Genomic DNA, 19,266 nt, shown 5'->3' on the forward strand with positions numbered 1-19,266 from the left:
GAGAAGCTTTGTCTCTGGCTAAGGATTTGATGATCCATAATTTTGTAGTTGCCTCGGACTCTAAACAGGTGGTGAATGATATTGAAAGAGGCACAAATGGTAGCTATGGGTGCATCATTAGCGAGGTTAAGCAAGGAGCAAGGTTTTACTGATGCAGATAGGTTAGCTAAGTTCTCTAATACACTAGATCAGGGGCGACATTTACGGTTGATCCATCCCCATGATCTTTTTTTAAACCATTTTATGTGGTTTATGATCAATAAAACTTAGCTTTACCCCTAAAAAAATCTATCCATGTAACAATAAAAACAACAACCATAACAATATTTACATGTTAATATAAAAAATACCTATAAAAGGCCACATAACATGATAGAAAAAACAAATTAACAGTTTTGCGTACATCACAACTATAAATAACACACAACAATATGCTCAATACTTAATGGCCAATATGAGATGAAAACATGTTAAATAACAAGTGTCACTGCCATATGTGTTCTCTTGGGTATCCATGGAGTAAGTTTTGACAAATGTTCCAACTTAAAATGGCAAGTGCGATGACATAATCTGGCAACTGATAGCAACAACTTCTTTTCACAAAAACATGTCAACATGGGTTCATGTTTCATAGCCCCCGGTAAGGCAAACACATAGGTAAAGTTGGATCGCTAATGAGATGATGGCTCTGTCTAGCACATCTAGATGTGCCCTAGTTATTGCACATCAAACTAGAAAGAAAAAGAAAAAAGACAGAAGAAAATGCTTGCACGAATATTAGAGTAAATCAATGACATAGGACTTAGATGTGCAATACTTAGAGCACATCTAGATGTGCTTTAGCCAAACTGATGATATTAATGGTTTGCAAGATAAATAATTTTTAAAATTCGGATTTAGCAATTATGTTACGATATCTACATGTGTAAGCTTCCTGCAAGCATGTGCTCTTCCTATATAGGCAAAATCCCATTGGACAGCAGCCACATACCATAGGAAGACAGCTGCTACTTGCTGCTTAGAATTTTCCAAAAATATTTCCCTGGAAGAAATAAATACCGGATTATTACTAGTATATCTTAAATAGAATTCAAGGTAGTTCCTTCAGTCTGCGAGTAAGTTTGCCAAATTTGTCCTTGCAAAAGAAAACGGTCTGCTCAAAGTAGTATCAATCCTGACTGAACACTAATCCTAATTACTACTCCAGCGGGATACAAATCAGCTCTAACCATAAGGGGCAAAATGAAGTTGATTCCCTGTTAGCCACGGTGCTTTTCGGTGAAAAGGGTTCCGTTCTCAACCCGCCGAATAAAATAAAGTCTCCCAAGCGGCCACCTGCGAGCAAACGATATATCAACACAAAAATACTAACGAACTAGACTGTTTCTTAGTTCATACACGACTAAATTACCTGTTGAATCCACCAGTAGGATTAAACCTGCTGACGTCGATTGTTCTGGTTGTGGCTTCAGATCTGCGACCTCTCACTGTTTTCACATCAAACTGGATGGGATATACAAATAGGACACAAGAAGCTACAATCAGCACGTCAGTGAGAATCATAGCAAACACTTTATGCACTAATATTTACACCAAACCTTGAGGCTTATCACTGTTTCCATCTGGTTTCCGCCTTTTGTTGGGTCCAATTTCTGTCTCTGCAGCATGTGCTGAGCGCACGTATCCAGCAGTATGCCCCCCAGCTGACAAGCAGAAAACATATATGTTGTCAAACAACATTGTGCAAATTAACAACAGTTCCTGGTGTTAACCAGATGGAACCTACTAATGATGCCACCAGTGATGCCATATCTGCTTTTCTAATGCTACTACATATCTTCGTATTTGTGTCCGGGGGACAGTCCCAGCATTACCCCAAACCCACACTTCACCAACAAGGAACCTACCCGCCTCCCCCCTTTCTTTCAGATGCATGCCATCATGGCCGATGTCCCTGCAGGACTGACACCCCCGCATATGGTCGAGATCCTGCAGCATGTGCTCCGCAGTCATGGAGGAAGGCAAACGGCCAAAGTACACCCCTTTAGACACCTTCCTACAAATAGGAGCCCAAGGGTAGAGAGGAAGGGGGTCACGCTTCTTTTGTAAACCCTAATTCTCCGAGAGCAATATGAGGTTTATTTGTCCATTACTAGATGGCCACGTGTGTGTCTCGGGTTTTGCTCCCTGAGTCTTGCACATCCTAGGGTCAGTGCTGCTGACCGGAGATGCCATAAGTTTACTGCCAAGACTTGTATCTATAACATTTTGGTATACTTGTTTTCAGGTTTTGGTAGGACTAGTCCTTGCCTCCTTGGACCTTGGACATGGCCTCTGAAGTGGCATTTGGGCTTTGGTTGCATGATGGGTTTGGAATTGGGATATCAGGTGGGATATGAAAGTGGGTTTCGGGGCGCAACAACTTAGTGATATTCTCACAACTGCATATACTGAGGTAGGAATTAAATTTTATGAGACCAAGACAAAATAAAAAAGGGCCGCGCTACGCGTCGGCCAGCGGATCTTTTAGGATCTTTCTAAAAGATCCGCCGCCTCGCCAACCGTAGATGTACAACCATCCAGCGTCCAATGTTGTTCTCATCATTGCAACAAGGGTAGTGTTGCAGAATACTTTGCAACAAATATTATGTTGCAGAAATCTTTTGCAACATAGGTAATGTTGCAGAAATTTTTTCTTCACTATTTTTGCAACATGGATGTTGTTGCGTGAAAAAAATTGCAACACAGACAAAGTTGCAGAAAATATTTGTAGTTTTTTTCGTCTTTATTTTTTGCAACATGGTTGTTGTTGCGGAAAGCAATTTTGCAACACACATAATGTTGCAGAAAGATAGACGCAAAAGACACCCATACACACGTCACACAGAGAAGGGGGCGGGTCGCACTGTAGCGATCTGCCGGCTGAAGGTAAGCATTTCCCAATAAAAAAAGGTGGGTTTCATATATCAGAAAAACATTAAAAAGATCAAATGTGATTCCAAGAACCTAGTTGCCTCACACTTTGCAAGCTGCTTCATTCTTAGCGACGAGTCCTAGATCAAAACTGAGTATCACAGGATACAGATCAAGCAGCGGGAACCTCCAGCAACTAGCACAAGTAGTGTTCCCATAACCCCAATTGGAGTAGCAGCCCGGCACCAAAAGGAGCTGAAGACTGAGTAGTGTAACCTCTAACATGAATCTAGAGCAGCAGCATCTGATGGGTGATAGACAATGGAACTTGGAATGCACCAGCTGTGTTCGATAACATGAGGGGTGGTCAAGACGATACCCCAGGAGGCAACAAAGGAGGAGGCTCAACTCAACCATATGCGATGACCGTGATTGGGTGCTGCTAGGGAGAGTGCGCAGCAATGTAAGGCGAGATCGGCTGGTGCTATCAAGCAACAAGGAAGATGCCGAGCACCTGGGTGACACATATGGCCAGAGCAGGTGACTAGTCCAAGGGTGCCGGCAACCAGTGACACGATGACACATGCCATGATGGGGATTGACCCATGGGCATCAAGGCAAGTAATTTAGTATACTGTCGAGGAAGAAGGGCCATCCACGGGTTGAGAAAGATGAAAGTTAATTCTCGATCTAGATCACATACCGACAATTCCCTCCTCTGGGATTACAGGAGTAGGAAAAATGGCATCTTTTCCAATCCCAACCTATATTTTTCATATCCTGTGAACCAAACAAGGGAGTGAAGTCGTTTTCCCATTCCCACATCCCATTTCCCATCAACCAAACGCCTTCTTCAGCAATTTCTTCATGCACATAATAATAACCTTAATGTTACAAGGATACAAACCTCTGCAGCGCTGGAGAAAGGTACATCATTAACATGAGTGATGATATCCCCGACCTTTATCTCAGAATGTTCAGCTGAAGGTACTTCAACCTGCAACACAACTCGTAAGATTAAGAAAAATATGGAACTCCCAATTTTGTGGATCAATGCAAGAATGAAGCGCAGCAGAAAAAATGCACACCTTCTCCACGATCACACCACGGACCTCAGGGAACCCATGATGTATCTTTTCAAGTGCAGTAAGCTGTTCATCTTCGTGAAGAGTTCTAACTCGCAGTCCATGCAATGGTCGTATGACCTTCCTGTGTCATGACATAGTTTATTTTAATAAACAACGCTATAAAGTGCAGCAATAATAGACCACACTTCTTACTAACTTGCCTACAATATATCAATGAAGGTGTAGCTTAATTAGAGTAATGAAAACGTGGGACAATGAAGTACTAGCGAAGAAAGAAGAGCTTCCAACATACCACACATTAAAATGAGAATATTGACATTGTTGAACCAAAGTTAGTATATAACAAGAGGGGTGTTTAAACTGTGCATTCATCTTTTCAGATAACTTGCCCAGATTGACCATTAGAGAGCACTGAAAACATAGAGCAGTATAGGAGGTCATACAGTTAGCTATGGCTAAAAACATTTGTCATAAAGAAACAAAGTTCTATTGCTGCTTTATGCTCTGTCGGTAGCTCAATCTAACTATAGTTAACACACAACTGTTGGTAATGTTTGAACCATCGACAAAATCTCCACAAGGAAAATTACTAAGAAATACGAAACACTAAACTTCAAACTAGAAATCTAAAAATAGCCTAGTCACTTCAATATTACACATAACATATTTTGACAATCACTATTGTGACTCTAACTATGGGCTAGAAAATGCAAGCCTACTTGATACTTCCTTTTAACAAAACATAAGTAACAAAAGACATACTTGAAATCATTGAAGTGCTGCAAACACTTCAACACAATGAAACCTGGAAGGAAAGGGGTCTCTTTCTTGTCATAGAAGTTCATGCCGATGATATTTCCATCAAAATCCATCAGAGGACCCCCAACACCTCTCTGCAAGAAATGCAATTATCACTGTGGCAAACGTGGATGACCAATTATGAAGAAATTTCCTAACATGTAACATTCCGGCAGATTTATATCCGTGGCACAGCTGAAAAACTTCAACATGGACACTTAACTAATAAATATTGTCATTCAAAACAGAGTTGGTGATATAAGAAACTGTAACCAATTAAATTTTTGATAAGTTCTTCAGTGCAAATGCTCATACGTCTTGGATTAACAAACATTCCTTGCAGGCAAGCTGCGGTAGCAGGTAGGCTAACCATAGACAGTGGTAAACACAGACCACAGGCTGTCCTTTCAAAGATTTGTCTAAGAATCTCTGAACGAAGAATGTTGTTGGTGATTAATTCCGCCGATCCTGTACACGAAGGTATACATACAATTTAGGTGTCGAGTCGGGCAATGAGGGGACACTGTCGTAGACTTCGGAGACGATGGAGACAATTATATACCCAGGTTCAGGGCCCCATGTTGGATACTAGCCCTACATTCTGCCATGTGTAGTTGTGTACATTGATGCGAGGTTACGGATTACAAGAACTAGATTGGATCTACAAGCTAGGCATTGCGGTGTTGAGTTGCTTCTCTTGTGAGTTTAACCATCCCCCTATGTTGGGGTCTCCGAGGTCTTCTATATATGGGGAATATCTCCCATGATGGAGACGATGATGAGTCTTGGCAGTCAAGGCTTCCGACTTCTTCTCTGAGTGGTAGTCATGGAGAGTACCTCCTGAAGGAAAATATCTCCTTGAATTATGGGAAATATCTCCTTAATTGGTTTAGACCCCAGATACTTGCAGGGTACTTGCTTTGTCTACCCTGAGTCATTCCCTTATATGACAGGGTGCGGGCACACACAATACCCCAGGGTATTGTAGGGAGAAGCCGCTATCGTGTACTCCCTCCGTTCTAAATTACTTGTCTTGGATTTGTCTAGATACGGATGTATCTAGACTCATTTTAGTGCTAGATACATCCGTATCTAGACAAATCTAAGACAAGTAATTCGGAACGGAGGGAGTAGAATACAGTACATCTTATCATAGTTCTCCAAAATTCATCGGCAAACGTGGCAACTGACAATGACTCTCAGACTTGTTTCACAGAGGAATATTGCATTGCCATTGAATTCAGAAAGATAAAACCATAGATACTGGATTCGGTGTAATGGGCTTCGAACCCAGATCTAGATCAATTGATAGATCTAGACCAGTGTTCGAAATCGGTACAGATCGGTGGACATTCGCTCACGATACGTCAATCTCAAGTGAACCGCAAAAATGGAATCACTGCGACAGCTATTACAGGCTAGACACCGCTGCAGCTTTCCTGAGTTGACAGGGCTATCCGAGTGACGACATCAGCGCATACATGGCTGCTGGTCTGTCGCAGCACCTCCCGTGCAGCGTCGATAGATGCCTGGATGAGGCTCCTCTCCTCCATCCACCAGAGCACAAGCACCATGGGACAGAGCAGGCAGGGAGGCATATGTGTATTAAGGAGATGGCGAGCTAGCAGAAGAACTGAGGAAAGTTATGTGCCTGCAGCGTCGGGGTAGGAGAAGGCTCAATTTGCGGTTGCTGGACTATGCTGAGAACTCCGCCTATGTTGTCTCAACATAGCCGGTCCCAAGCCCGGGTAAAGGAGGAGGGTTGTGATAGGCTTGGCGAGCCAACGTAAAAACTCAGCCACTCTTATGGAGATGAAACCCAAAAGATTTTCGTTGGGGCGTAACCCTCTCAGCGACGCGCCACATCGGAACCCGGGTGTGGTGGAAAATGGGCAAGGGCCGGGCCGTCACCCCCCAAGTGGCGCGCCGTATCTTGATCCGGATACGGTGGCAAGTGAGCGAGGATCGGGTCGTCGCATCCTTAGTGGCGCGCTACATCGGCGCCCGGATGTAGTGGAAAATGAGCAAGGGTCTTCGCATTTGACTCGACGAGTGCGAAGGGTAAGGAAGCTAGCCGAGCCTAGGAGGATTCGCTTAGGTAGCTGGAACGTAGGGTCTCTGACAGGGAAGCTTCGGGAGCTAGTTGATGCAGCAATGAGGAGAGGTGTTGATATCCTTTGCGTCCAAGAAACCAAATGGAGAGGACAGAAGGCGAAGGAGGTGGAGAATACCGGCTTCAAGCTGTGGTACACGGGGATGGCTGCAAATAGAAATGGCGTAGGCATCTTGATCAACAAGAGCCTCAAGTATGGAGTGGTAGACGTCAGGAGACGTGGGGACCGGATTATCCTGGTCAAGCTGGTAGCTGAGGACTTGGTTCTCAATGTTATCAGCGCATATGCCCCGCAAGTAGGCCACAATGAGAACACCAAGAGGGAGTTCTGGGAAGGCTTGGAAGACATGGTTAGGAGTGTACCGATTGGTGAGAAGCTCTTCATAGGAGGAGACCTCAATGGCCACGTGGGTACATCTAACACAGGTTTTGAAGGGGCGCATGGGGGCTTTGGCTATGGCATCAGGAATCAAGAAGGAGAAGATGTCTTAAGCTTTGCTCTAGCCTACAACATGATTGTAGCTAACACCCTCTTTAGAAAGAGAGAATCACATCTGGTGACTTTTAGTAGTGGCCAACACTCTAGCCAGATTGATTTCATCCTCTCGAGAAGAGAAGATAGGCGTGCGTGCCTAGACTGTAAGGTGATACCTGGGGAGAGTGTTGTACCCCAGCATAAGCTGGTGGTTGCTGACTTCCGCTTTCGGATTCGTGTCCAGCGGGATAAGCGGGCCAAGGTCGCTAGAACGAAGTGGTGGAAGCTCAAGGGGGAGGTAGCTCAGGTGTTCAAGGAGAGGGTATTTAAGGAGGGCCCTTGGGAGGAAGGAGGGGATGCGGACAATGTGTGGATGAAGATGGCGACTTGCATTCGTAAGGTGGCCTCGGAGGAGTTTGGAGTGTCCAGGGGAAGGAGAAGCGAAGATAAGGATACCTGGTGGTGGAATGATGATGTCCAGAAGGCGCTTAAAGAGAAGAAAGATTGCTTCAGACGCCTATACCTGGATAGGAGTGCAGACAACATAGAGAAGTACAAGATGGCGAAGAAGGCCGCAAAGCGAGCTGTTGGTGAAGCAAGGGGTCGGGCATATGAGGACCTCTACCAACGGTTAGGCACGAAGGAAGGTGAAAGGGACATCTATAAGATGGCTAAGATCCGGGAGAGGAAGACGAGGGATATTGGCCAAGTCAAATGCATCAAGGACGGAGCAGGCCAACTCTTGGTGAAGGACGAAGAGATTAAGCATAGATGGCGGGAGTACTTCGACAAGCTGTTCAATGGGGAGAATGAGAGTTCTACCATTGAACTGAATGACTCCTTTGATGAGACCAGCATGCGTTTTGTGCGGCGCATCCAGGAGTCTGAGGTGAAGGAGGCTTAAAAAGGATGAAAGGAGGCAAGGCGATGGGCCCTGATTGTATCCTCATTGAGGTGTGGAAAGGTCTCGGGGACATAGCGATAGTATGGCTAACCAAGCTTTTCAACCTCATTTTTCAGGCAAACAAGATGCCAGAAGAATGGAGACGGAGTATATTAGTACCAATCTTCAAGAACAAGGGGGATGTTCAGAGTTGTACTAATTACCGTGGAATTAAGCTGATGAGCCATACAATGAAGCTATGGGAGAGAGTCATTGAGCACCGCTTAATAAGAATGACAAGCGTGACCAAAAATCAGTTTGGTTTCATGCCTGGGAGGTCGACCATGGAAGCCATTTTCTTGGTACGACAACTTATGGAGAGATATAGGGAGCATAAGAAGGACTTGCATATGGTGTTCATTGACTTGGAGAAGGCCTATGATAAGATACCGCGGAATGTCATGTGGTGGGCCTTGGAGAAACACAAAGTCCCAGCAAAGTACATTACCCTCATCAAGGACATGTACAATAATGTTGTGACAAGTGTTCGAACAAGTGATGTCGACACCGATGACTTCCCGATTAAGATAGGACTGCATCAGGGGTCAGCTTTGAGCCCTTATCTTTTTGCATTGGTGATGGATGAGGTCACAAGGGGTATACAAGGAGATATCCCATGGTGTATGCTCTTTGCGGATGATGTGGTGCTAGTTGACGATATAGTCGGACGGGGGTAAATAGGAAGTTAGAGTTATGGAGACAAACCTTGGAATCGAAAGGGTTTAGGCTTAGTAGAACTAAAACCGAGTACATGATGTGCGGTTTCAGTACTACTAGCTGTGAGGAGGAGGTTAGCCTTGATGGCCAGGTGGTACCTCGGAAGGACACCTTTCGGTATTTGGGGTCAATGTTGCAGGAGGATGGGGGTATTGATGAAGATGTGAACCATCGAATCAAAGCCGGATGGATGAAGTGGCGCCAAGCTTCTGGCATTCTCTGTGACAAGAGAGTGCCACAAAAGCTAAAAGGCAAGTTCTACAGGACGGCGGTTCGACCCGCAATGTTGTATGGCGCGGAGTGTTGGCCGACTAAAAGGCGACATGTTCAACAGTTAGGTGTGGCGGAGATGCGTATGTTGAGATGGATGTGTGGCCACATGAGGAAGGATCGAGTCCGGAATGATGATATACGAGATAGAGTTGGGGTAGCACCAATTGAGGAGAAGCTTGTCCAACATCGTTTGAGATGGTTTGGGCATATTCAGCGCAGGCCTCCAGAAGCTCCAGTGCATAGCGGACGGCTAAAGCGTGCGGAGAATGTCAAGAGAGGGCGGGGTCGACCGATTTTGACATGGGAGGAGTCCGTTAAGAGAGACCTGAAGGATTGGAGTATCGACAAAGAGCTAGCTATGGACAGGGGTGCGTGGAAGCTTGCTATCCATGTGCCAGAGCCATGAGTTGGTTGCGAGATCTTATGGGTTTCACCTCTAGCCTACCCCAACTTGTTTGGGACTAAAGGCTTTGTTGTTGTTGTTGTTGTTGGATGTGGGAAAATAGTCATAGAACTAGAGATAAGTGTTTTTTTAGGAAGGAATTAGAGATAAGTTGGCTAAACAAAGACCAAAATAGGGAAAAGCTGGATTACCATAATCCATTGCAATGCCGAATGCAGCCAAAGATGTGTGCCTGTGTACCACCAGGGATCACAAGGACTAGGAAGTCTGGATGTGAAGCCAGCAGATTAGGTTCCCATTCTCTAGTGGGCCTGGTGGCTGTTCTTTTGTTAGGTATGAATCAGATGTATAATAAAATATGTGGCCCACCTAGTGTGCTCATCTCCATAAAGAGAAAAATACGCTGCATACTAGAGTTAGCGAATCGGAATCATCGGGTTCACAAACCCCTTCTACAATTTGCAAATCGGAGATATGCATCCCCATCGAATCCGATGCGCTGGGCGTAGCTAATATGAATTGCGAAACAGGTAATTATATAGTGCTATAGGAATGATGCACCATTTTCTTTTGCAAGAAATTTCTGGAACTTCATACAAGAAATACTGGTACAAACTGCTCTCTCTAAATGTGGAAAGGCACCATAACTTGAAGCTGAACCATGGGACGATCACACTAATACCTATGGAGGCGCAAGCTAACAAAATTCTAATGAGCAGTTTCACTGTAGTATCAAAACAATTAAGTAAATTTCTTAAATTGCACCTTTTCTTCCAAACTATAAGGAGCCACTCTAATGAGCAGTTTCACTGTAGTACCAAAACAATTAAGTAAATTTCTTAAATTGCACCTTTTCTTCCAAACTATAAGGAGCCACTCTAATGAGCAGTTCCACAAAACAACAACCTTTTCCACACTTTCAGAGAACCAGGATTTTTAGAATTGTGGCAGTCATGGGCGAACCAGCCCCTAGCCCAAATTATGGAAATAGTATGGTCAGTGTTCACACATACTGTAGCGGGTGGAGCTGTAGCACAATAGATCCTAAACTCATCCAATCAAATAAAGAAATAAGGATTGCCTTTAGAAAGTTAACGATACAGACCTAAATAGTTAATAAAATATAGATAAGAGATGAGATTAGTTTACTTTCAATTAGAGATATTTCATTTAAGTTGGACATTAGTTTCTGAGCCATCAAGTCAAGAATTCCATATAAAAGGAACATGAAGTACTCATTTATAATCAAGCCATCATTAACAAAAAGACACTAACAAAACCTCCGAGCCTCTCAGGGTTGAGCCCTGACAGCCCTAAATGAGGGTGGGTGCTCTATCCCTGGTCTCCGGACCTTTACCCAGTTTAGCACATGACAGTGGCTGTTGTCTCCCATCCATGAACAACATAGTTCCAGAAAACTAGTACCCAATTTCTTTGTGTCACTGATAGGTGGGCATACAACTGTCAGTTTTTAAAGAGTGGTTTTCCGAAATAATAAAATGGAACAGAGGTGGTTTTATGAAATGGTTTACCCAAATAATTAGTTGGTTATGATTAATAGGTTTGAAAACTTGGTATATAATCAGTTTTTCTGAACAAGTTCATATGGGATGTTGCCATAATTAATGCATGGGATACTATAATGTCCTTCCAATATCAGTTATGGATATGCAACGAAAACCTAAGATCAAGGTTGCTACAGTTCTACCGATGGTGCTCAAATAAGGAACCAAACACACCAAATCTGCATTATATGTTTTTAAGTAAACTATATAATTGTTGTGTCAGATATCAATTTGCAAAATGACTTCAGTCGTTTGGATTACCTTTGAAATCCTGCAAGATGAAACAAGAAGCTCTTCACAATCAAACTGGCTTCTTTTTGGAACCAGTTTCCCCAAAGCAGCGTTCAAGCTCCAAGGCTTACAAAGACGGCCTACAGCTACAACATCTTTTGGATGGCGCTCATAAAAATTGAAAATTCTAGTGTCAGCACTGAATCTTTTCGTTGGCAGCTGCAAAGTTGAAGGGACTTCAACCACACATATGTTGTAAGAAAAATCAACATTTGAGACTGAGCCCTTGAGTACTTCTCCACTTGGTAAATGTACATCGATCTAGAAAAAATATCAGATAGCAAAGTAAGTTGATTGTTTAGATGATAATAATACGATAATGAAGAAAGCAAAAGAATGCAGCAACCTTAAGTTGATCAGCCTGCTTATCTTGGTGTGGCCATTTAACTAAACTTGCAGATGTTACCACATAACCAGTACCCATGAGATACTCGACAATAGTTCCGGAGCAAGAGAAAAGATGCTTGTTTCCTGCAGGGAACAGAAATAGAACTTGTTGTGGCATAGCAAAATTGATACTACTTAACATAAATAATAACATGCTGACATAAAAAATTTCACCTGAATATGACTCAAGTCCGACAATAGACTTAGCCAGTTGTAATGTGAGTTCCTCAACTCTCCAACTTGTATGCTTGAGCTCAGATACTCTCCCAAACTCATCCATCGAATCATACGGAATCCATTCAAAATCTTAAAAATCAAAAAGCAACACCCTTCACTAAACACGGAGCACTAGAGGATAAACGAAACTTGTTCCTTGTTCATATATATATATATATATATATATATATATAGGTATAAATACAATGACAAGAGAAGCAAATAACCTGGTAATGGTTTTTTGACCTTATCTGCAATAAGTTGGTATAGCGACAAAGTTATTACAAAGGGAAGAACAACTTGTATATACAGTATTTAAAAGAAGGAAGACAAGAATAACTGTAGGAGGGAAGAGGGTGAATTGCCCACCAACAGGGACTGCCCTCCTCCACCGAGGGGTGTAGTAGAACTCGTCCTCTCTGCCCTTTACCGACGCCTCGAAATCGAGCCTGTTTTGACGCAGTTCCTCTCTTAGCTTGAGGGCCCTCTCCACGGTTTCTTGAGCCTCCCTTCTTTTACGTTGCTTCTTTAAGCGTCTGTTTTGTATCCGTTCCTCTCTCATCCTCAGCTGTCGCTTCTTACTTGCCTTTGTGTCGTCATCAACGCCGCGAAGATTGTAGAAATCTCCTGCACATAGCTCATCGACGCCAGAGGTGGTTTCACTGGTTGATATCTGGGCACGAGAAATTAGAATCGTTAAGAAATTATACAACTCGTCTATGCGTGACAGTAATTATTTGGGCTAGAGAGAGAGAGAGAGAGAGAGAGAGAGAGAGAGAGAGAGAGAGAGAGAGAGATTACCACTTCCGTGAGTGGGGTCTGCGGGGATACATGTTCGCGGCCTACTGGGATGATCTCCTCCATGTGTCGGCTATGAGGGGCTGCATCCACCAGAGATATGCCAAAAAGTTGGTTTTTTTTTTGGGCGGGGGAGCTGGGGAGTGGGGATTAAGAGCGCATACCTGAAAAATCGATGTCGGGGTGGAGAGAGCAGGTACGCACCGAGGTAGAACGGGGGCGGCGATGGCGGCGCACAGCGGCGGATGCACAGAGTCGGCGGATTAGCAAAGAGATGCACTGGGTTGGATTCGGGGTTGGGCAGGTCGGAGCATGAGAGAGGAGAGGAGACGAGAGGAGAGGGGAAAGGTAGGGATCACGGGAGGGTGGAGTCGGGCGGGGCCCTGCGGAGGAGAGGAGGTGGGTTTGGATGGTTGAGATGCTCCGGAGCGTGATCTGGAGGGCAGAGATTCGACGGGCCGTGTTACCAATGGGGGGTCAGAACTCAGAAGTCAGAAGGAGACAAACGATGTCTTCTTATATTCTGTTATAATAAAAAATATGGCTGCTAGTATTTCTTTAAGTGACCGCTTTCTCCTCCAAGTTCCGACCCCGACCCGCTCTCCAACTTGACCCGGTCGCCGGCGGCAATGGAGGAGATGCCGCCGAAGAAGAAGAGAAATCAGGAAGAAGGGGAACAACGAGACCTGGAAAAAGAAGCCAAAGGTACAGGGGGCTTCGATGCGCCGCGCCCCCACCTGCCTCGTGCTTCCAGAGTAACTAATTATTCTTTCTTTCTGACCTAGCAGCTGCCCGCCTGGTGTTCTTGCTGTTCGGCCATGGCACTCAATCGGAGCCGGAGCCGAAGCCGAAGCCCGCTTGCCCTCCCTCCCCCTCCTCCTCCTCCGACCACGACGGCGAGAGCAACTCGGACGACGACAACGATTTCAGCGCCGAGGGCTTGAGGGCGAGGGACGCGGCGCTGAGCGTGTGCAAGTCCGTCGTCTCCATATCCGCCTCCACTGGTAATTTCTTGTTGCCCTTGCGGATTATTGCGGATATGCGATGTCCTAGTATCTTATTACAGTAGTAGTATTCTATACTGCCTAACTCTCACGCGACGCGAGCAATTTGTCTCTTGGCCTTTCCAACTGGGCAGATGGGGATCCTCCGTCCACCTTCGCCTGCACGGGCACGGTCGTCGCTCATGAGGGCTCTGCCACCTGGATCATAACATCTGCATCTCTCATCAGGAAGCCCGAAAGTGACACCGAGGTGCACGAACCGCACGCCGTCAAGGTCAGCAGATTGCCTGCCTCCATCAGTTGCTCTGTTTCTTCATAATGTGCTGATTGATTGGTGAGGGTTGCAGATCGAGGTGCTCCTGCATAACAAGAAGGTTGTGAAGGGGCGGTTGCTCATGTACGACTTGCTGTATAATGTCGCCATTGTTTCCATTGCGCGAGCCAAACTCCCCGCGGCGATGCTCAACGACCTCCCAGACTCCTATTTCTTGACGCCTGGTCCGGTGGTTGCTGTTGCCAGGAAATTTGAGTCTGGGAGGTTGCAGATGAAACGTGGGGAGACACTCCGCGCAGCTTGCGAGTTAGATTGCGATGAACTCATGGTCAGCACTTGCCAATTTGAGCAGGTAAAAGTTTATTTAAAAGGATAACAGATTCAATACTACTCTTAGGGAGCTCTGGTTCTGCTTGTGTTGATAGAAACTAAAGCTCCACAAGTGCTCATATTTCTATGGGTGTGTTTCTTATAGATCTCATTTAATGAATACTTGTTCATGTTCAATTATTTATATCGCTATTCCAGAATTTTTTTATTGGGGGGCTTCTGGTGGATTTAGAGAAAAGGATTCTTGGGATGAATTTCATAGATGAGAGAACCACCCCCTTCTTGCCAGTTCAGATTGTTGGGAGATGCCTGAGACACTTCAAAGCATATGGGTAAGTTATTGTGTTCAACTTATCAGTTTTTTCTTCACCTTCTAGCATAATTCATACGGAAATGTTAACGCCCACACGTGTGGGCGTTTGCATCTCGCCCACACGCGTGGATCTGCGTCCGTTCGTGAGCGCACGAATCTTGGCATATTTCTAGTGCCACGTAGGACAGGCCTGGTGTGTGGGCGTTCAGCCGGTCGCCCACACGGCCGTTTCACCACATAGGAGGGGCTGGTGTGTGGGCGTTCAGCAGTTCGCCCACACGCCACTTTGCATGCACACACAAGGGCTAGTGTGTGGGCATTTGCCATCTCGCCCACACGCCCGTCTCCTCTCCCACACCCAAGCTGCTAGTTGCCATGTGTTTTGCAGTGCACATGGCAACTGCCCCTAGTGTGCTTTATAATCAGGTGGCAACTCTCTTTTTTTATCCGAGTTTGCCATGTGTTTTGCAGGGTACACGGCAACTGCCTAGTGTGCACGTAAGCAGATGGCAACTCTCTTTTACCGAGTTGCCATATGTTTTTGCACGGTACATGGCAACTGCCCTAACGTGCATGTACATGGCAACTGCCCTAACGTGCACGTAAGCAGATGGCAACTCTTCCTTTTTACATGGCAACTGCCCTAGCATGCTTGTGAGCACATGGCAACTCATTCAACTGCCTAGTGTTAGTATGTGGCAACTCCTAAAGTTATGAAATCATGGCAACTACATTAGATCAGACCATACATGGCAACTGCAGTTGAGCAACCATGGCAACTGCAGTTGTCCGACATGGCAACCGTAGTTCAGCGACATGGCAACTGCAGTTAAACGAACATGGACGAGGGTCTGGACCATGGCAACTGCGGGCGCGCGGTGACCGTCACGCGTGGCGTGCGGGACCAGGAGGTACGAGGCCTGACATACGGGCGTGTGTGCGTTATCAACTTCGCCCACACGCACGCGTGTGAGAGGGATCGGGAGGGAAAAAAAGAGGCGTGTGGGCGCTAGTTGTTTTGCCCACACATAGGTGTGTGGGCTGTTCCTCTTATACACCACACAAAATGTGTGGGTGGACTCCCTAACGCCCACACGTGTGGCACTTATCGGCGTCCAATTCATATTATGTGTGAGGTGTTTACTGTACTTGTTATGACCAAACATTAATGCATGCAACGAAATTTTGTGGTGAGTGCAGGGAAGTCAAACAACCTTGGCTTGGAATAAGGGGTCGTTCCCTTCACTTGTTGGAATCAGCCAGACTGGAGGAAATATGCCATAAGTTCTCTAAGCCACCTTCTGGAGTTTTTGTGGACATGGTACTTATCCACCGGCCAATTCTCCAACCTGCGGTCCCACACCCAGGCCACTTTTTTCAACTCTTTCCCTTTTAATCAACTGCAATTACTTTTGTTGGGACACTTGACAAGATAACTAGCATGAGATGACACTGTTCAGTAAATGATCTGACGATTTCAGGTTGTTGTGTTCTGCTTGCTCTTTCTCTGTCCTTGGTTTGCATTGACTTAATCTGTTGATCACATATATTTCATAGATTCCTGAAGCATCATCTGCAAATTGTGGGGGCGTTGAGGTTGGTGATATCCTTAATCAACTTGATGGGGTTGTTTTGCACTCTATAGCACAGGTATTATTTTTTGATGGGAAATGTTTATGCTACTATGGATGTGTACAATATTGATACTGCCATAAAATAATGCACTTCCCTTCTTGCCACTGCCAGTCCTACTCTCTTTTTCTTTAGTCCCGATTTTAATTTTGTCTCTATTACGGGTTGGTGGGTTGGGTTGTCATAACTTTTGAAGGGAGGCCTAGAGAAATTGCGTAATAAATTTTGTGGGTTTTAGAAATTGTACGCAAATAAATACAATCCGGTTTGATACGTTTTTTGTGATTATAATTGCTTTGCACCTAGTTAAAATTTAGGATGTTTATGATGGATCTTAAATTGTGTGTTCATAAGTACTCCTCCAGTGAGAAATACGTGCCATTTTTGAGATATGTGTAGGCAAACCTTTGAAACTTTTGCTAATGGACTATATTGAAATATTTAGTTTGGATAGATGAATGTCATGTCATATAAGTAGATTTTCCTTGAAATGTTTCATAATATTAGGATGTAGTATTAGGCTTCAAACTGCTTGCTGATGCTATGTAGAGTATGTCTTAGCAAGAAGGTATCAACATTGCAGTCTGCATACAAGCGTTATAGTATCATCCATCTGGAGAGAAATGCACACGCATTCGGAAAAAAAAGGAGAGTAATGCACGCTAGTGCAGTAGGCAATCTCCTTATCAAAACTTAAGTCCCTCAGCTGCATTGAGCTGAAGAAACTGATGATCAACGACAAGTAATTTTGATGGGAGAGCCAAATGCCAGCAACTCTTTGTCTGTACTTTTCATGAGTTACATGTACTTTTCAAGCGTTATAGTATCATCCATCTGGAGAGAAATGCACACGCATTCGCAAAAAAAAAGGAGAGTAATGCACGCTAGTGCAGTAGGCAATCTCCTTATCAAAACTTAAGTCCCTCAGCTGCATTGAGCTGAAGAAACTGATGATCAACGACAAGTAATTTTGATGGGAGAGCCAAATGCCAGCAGCTCTTTGTCTGTACTTTTCATGGGTTACATATCCATATGTCTGTCGAGAGAATATTTTGACCTATTTAGGTTACATAAAGTAAAACATCATTCAGCATAGAAAAATGACGACTTATATGACATGAAACCACATTTGGTTCTGTGAGGTCTGGCCGCTCAGTGAGCGATATTGTATCTACTGCTTCCCTGCTCCTCTTTACCTAAACCTTTTCCTTCCTCCACCCCTCTCCCTTTTCCCTTTCACATCCACTATTCTACCTGACTTGCTGTCCGTTCAACCCTGTAGTCTACTTTTTGTATACGGCAAATCAGTTCTCATCGATCCCTGAATTGGTTCCCCTTGACTGTGTGGAGCTTATGGTTTTCATCCATTCCCATTTCCCAGCTTACTTCGTTGCTCCTGGACAAAATGGAGGTTGCAATGCATGAGCGTAGACCAGTCATCCTCAAGGTTAGTCCAGGTACCCGCCTGCCTGGGGTGTTTTAGTTGATTCACTAAGCTAACATCAATGTATCTGTGCGTTGCTGAACAGGCACTCATACAGAGACCCAAGGACGGGGCAACGGTTGCTGCAAAGTTAATAGTGGCTGAGCGTCCCCCCGGCGAATGTGATACTTTATTGAACAACAGGTATTCTGTCAATCTGAGAGTCGCGCTTGTATGCACTTCGGGACCCAAACATGTTCTCGTTTGTGTCTCATGATTTACGTTACTTCCTCCTTTTATTTCACATGATGTAATGTGGGTGAAATTTATGCTGAGATCGGTTATCTATTGTAGGTGGACACTGCCCCCGCCAACAGTGTATTACTGGGGCCCCCCGGATATATGTGATTGGGTTGATGACGACTCTGACTGATGATTTTCAGCAGCAGGTGTAGGTTGTTTTACTTCGTTTCATCGCTGTGCAACAGCTCGGTTGACTACTAATTTGGCAATAGCTCCCAGGTTGAAGAGTTTTGTTCTAAGTAGTACGAGAAAGAACGAATCAAGTTAAGACAAGCTTACTGAATGTATGGTTTCTTGAACTTTAAAAGTTGTCATTCTCATCAAGTTCTTTTAAGTGTAGTAAGCATGTCATCTAGATCCAAACTCGCCCCAACTACGTATGGTGACATGTCGCGTTGTTAACCAAAGCCACCTCGGCGGTGTCATCAAGTGTCGCACAATGCAAAAAACCATCATTTTACAGAATCGTTCCAAAGTGCATCACATCGAATTTTTAGCAGTCGCAAAACATGATGACCTTTTAACATGTTTTGATGTGGCTAATCCCTCGCGAGATGACGGTGCGCCATGACTGCTCAGTCGGAACCGGCGCGTTTGCTTCTTAGCAACTGTTAAGAGGAAAATGAAATCCACCCCCTTCTTTACTAGATGGCATCTGCTATTTATACAAGGAAAAGGACATCATTGGAAAAGGTGTCTGTTCAGAGGAGGTGCCTGTTCGGCAGGAACCCGACGCGGCAGTTTTACAACTGCCTGCGGTTAGTACAAGCAGGGATTAATCCCATAATTAACACATGGTTAATTAATTCTAACACTCCCCCCTAATCAATGCTTGATCTTGTGAGCAGACATCATCTTGATAAAGTTTTCTTCAAAACCCTGTGGGAAAAATGAGGATAGAGGTGTTTGATATGTTGCCAAAACTCCTTCAAACCCAATAGAAAAAATAAGAAGAAAATGCCGCAACATATAATGATTATTGTCTGTTTAACTCAATATGAGAAAAA

At 44.5% G+C, this 19,266-nt stretch overlaps 2 protein-coding genes across 2 annotated transcripts; one reads left to right on the top strand and one right to left on the bottom strand.

Moving 5' to 3' along the window:
• Window positions 1–1,045: 1,045 nt before the first annotated feature.
• Window positions 1,046–13,349, bottom strand: LOC119301617 (serine protease HTRA3-like). The gene is made up of 13 exons (XM_037578611.1): window positions 13,145–13,349; window positions 12,984–13,063; window positions 12,552–12,855; window positions 12,410–12,433; window positions 12,141–12,272; window positions 11,926–12,050; window positions 11,550–11,840; window positions 4,764–4,894; window positions 4,002–4,122; window positions 3,821–3,910; window positions 1,599–1,703; window positions 1,412–1,503; window positions 1,046–1,335 (listed from the first exon to the last, which is right to left on the bottom strand). The coding sequence occupies exons 2-13, from the start codon at window positions 13,044–13,046 to the stop codon at window positions 1,260–1,262; spliced, it is 1,554 nt and encodes a 517-aa protein (XP_037434508.1). The 5' UTR covers window positions 13,047–13,063; window positions 13,145–13,349; the 3' UTR covers window positions 1,046–1,259.
• A 174-nt stretch (window positions 13,350–13,523) lies between these two features.
• LOC119301618 (putative protease Do-like 14) lies at window positions 13,524–18,583 on the top strand. Its single transcript, XM_037578612.1, has 10 exons — window positions 13,524–13,685; window positions 13,769–13,984; window positions 14,119–14,258; window positions 14,332–14,610; window positions 14,787–14,920; window positions 16,102–16,222; window positions 16,459–16,551; window positions 17,915–17,980; window positions 18,063–18,160; window positions 18,311–18,583. The coding sequence occupies exons 1-10, from the start codon at window positions 13,610–13,612 to the stop codon at window positions 18,387–18,389; spliced, it is 1,302 nt and encodes a 433-aa protein (XP_037434509.1). The 5' UTR covers window positions 13,524–13,609; the 3' UTR covers window positions 18,390–18,583.
• Window positions 18,584–19,266: the final 683 nt, after the last annotated feature.

The sequence above is a fragment of the Triticum dicoccoides genome, chromosome 5A (assembly GCF_002162155.2).
Source record: "Triticum dicoccoides isolate Atlit2015 ecotype Zavitan chromosome 5A, WEW_v2.0, whole genome shotgun sequence".
NCBI classification, from domain to species: domain Eukaryota; kingdom Viridiplantae; phylum Streptophyta; class Magnoliopsida; order Poales; family Poaceae; genus Triticum; species Triticum dicoccoides.

Coding starts and splice junctions, on each gene's coding strand:
- LOC119301617 (XM_037578611.1), bottom strand. CDS start 13,046: ATGGAGGAGATCATCCCAGTAGGCCGCGAACATGTATCCCCGCAGACC. Junction 4,123..4,763: donor CAGCACTTCAATGATTTCAA/GTATGTCTTTTG, acceptor GTCATGACACAG/GAAGGTCATACGACCATTGC. Junction 3,911..4,001: donor GTGGTGTGATCGTGGAGAAG/GTGTGCATTTTT, acceptor GTTGTGTTGCAG/GTTGAAGTACCTTCAGCTGA.
- LOC119301618 (XM_037578612.1), top strand. CDS start 13,610: ATGGAGGAGATGCCGCCGAAGAAGAAGAGAAATCAGGAAGAAGGGGAA. Junction 13,985..14,118: donor CTCCATATCCGCCTCCACTG/GTAATTTCTTGT, acceptor CCAACTGGGCAG/ATGGGGATCCTCCGTCCACC. Junction 14,259..14,331: donor ACGAACCGCACGCCGTCAAG/GTCAGCAGATTG, acceptor TGAGGGTTGCAG/ATCGAGGTGCTCCTGCATAA.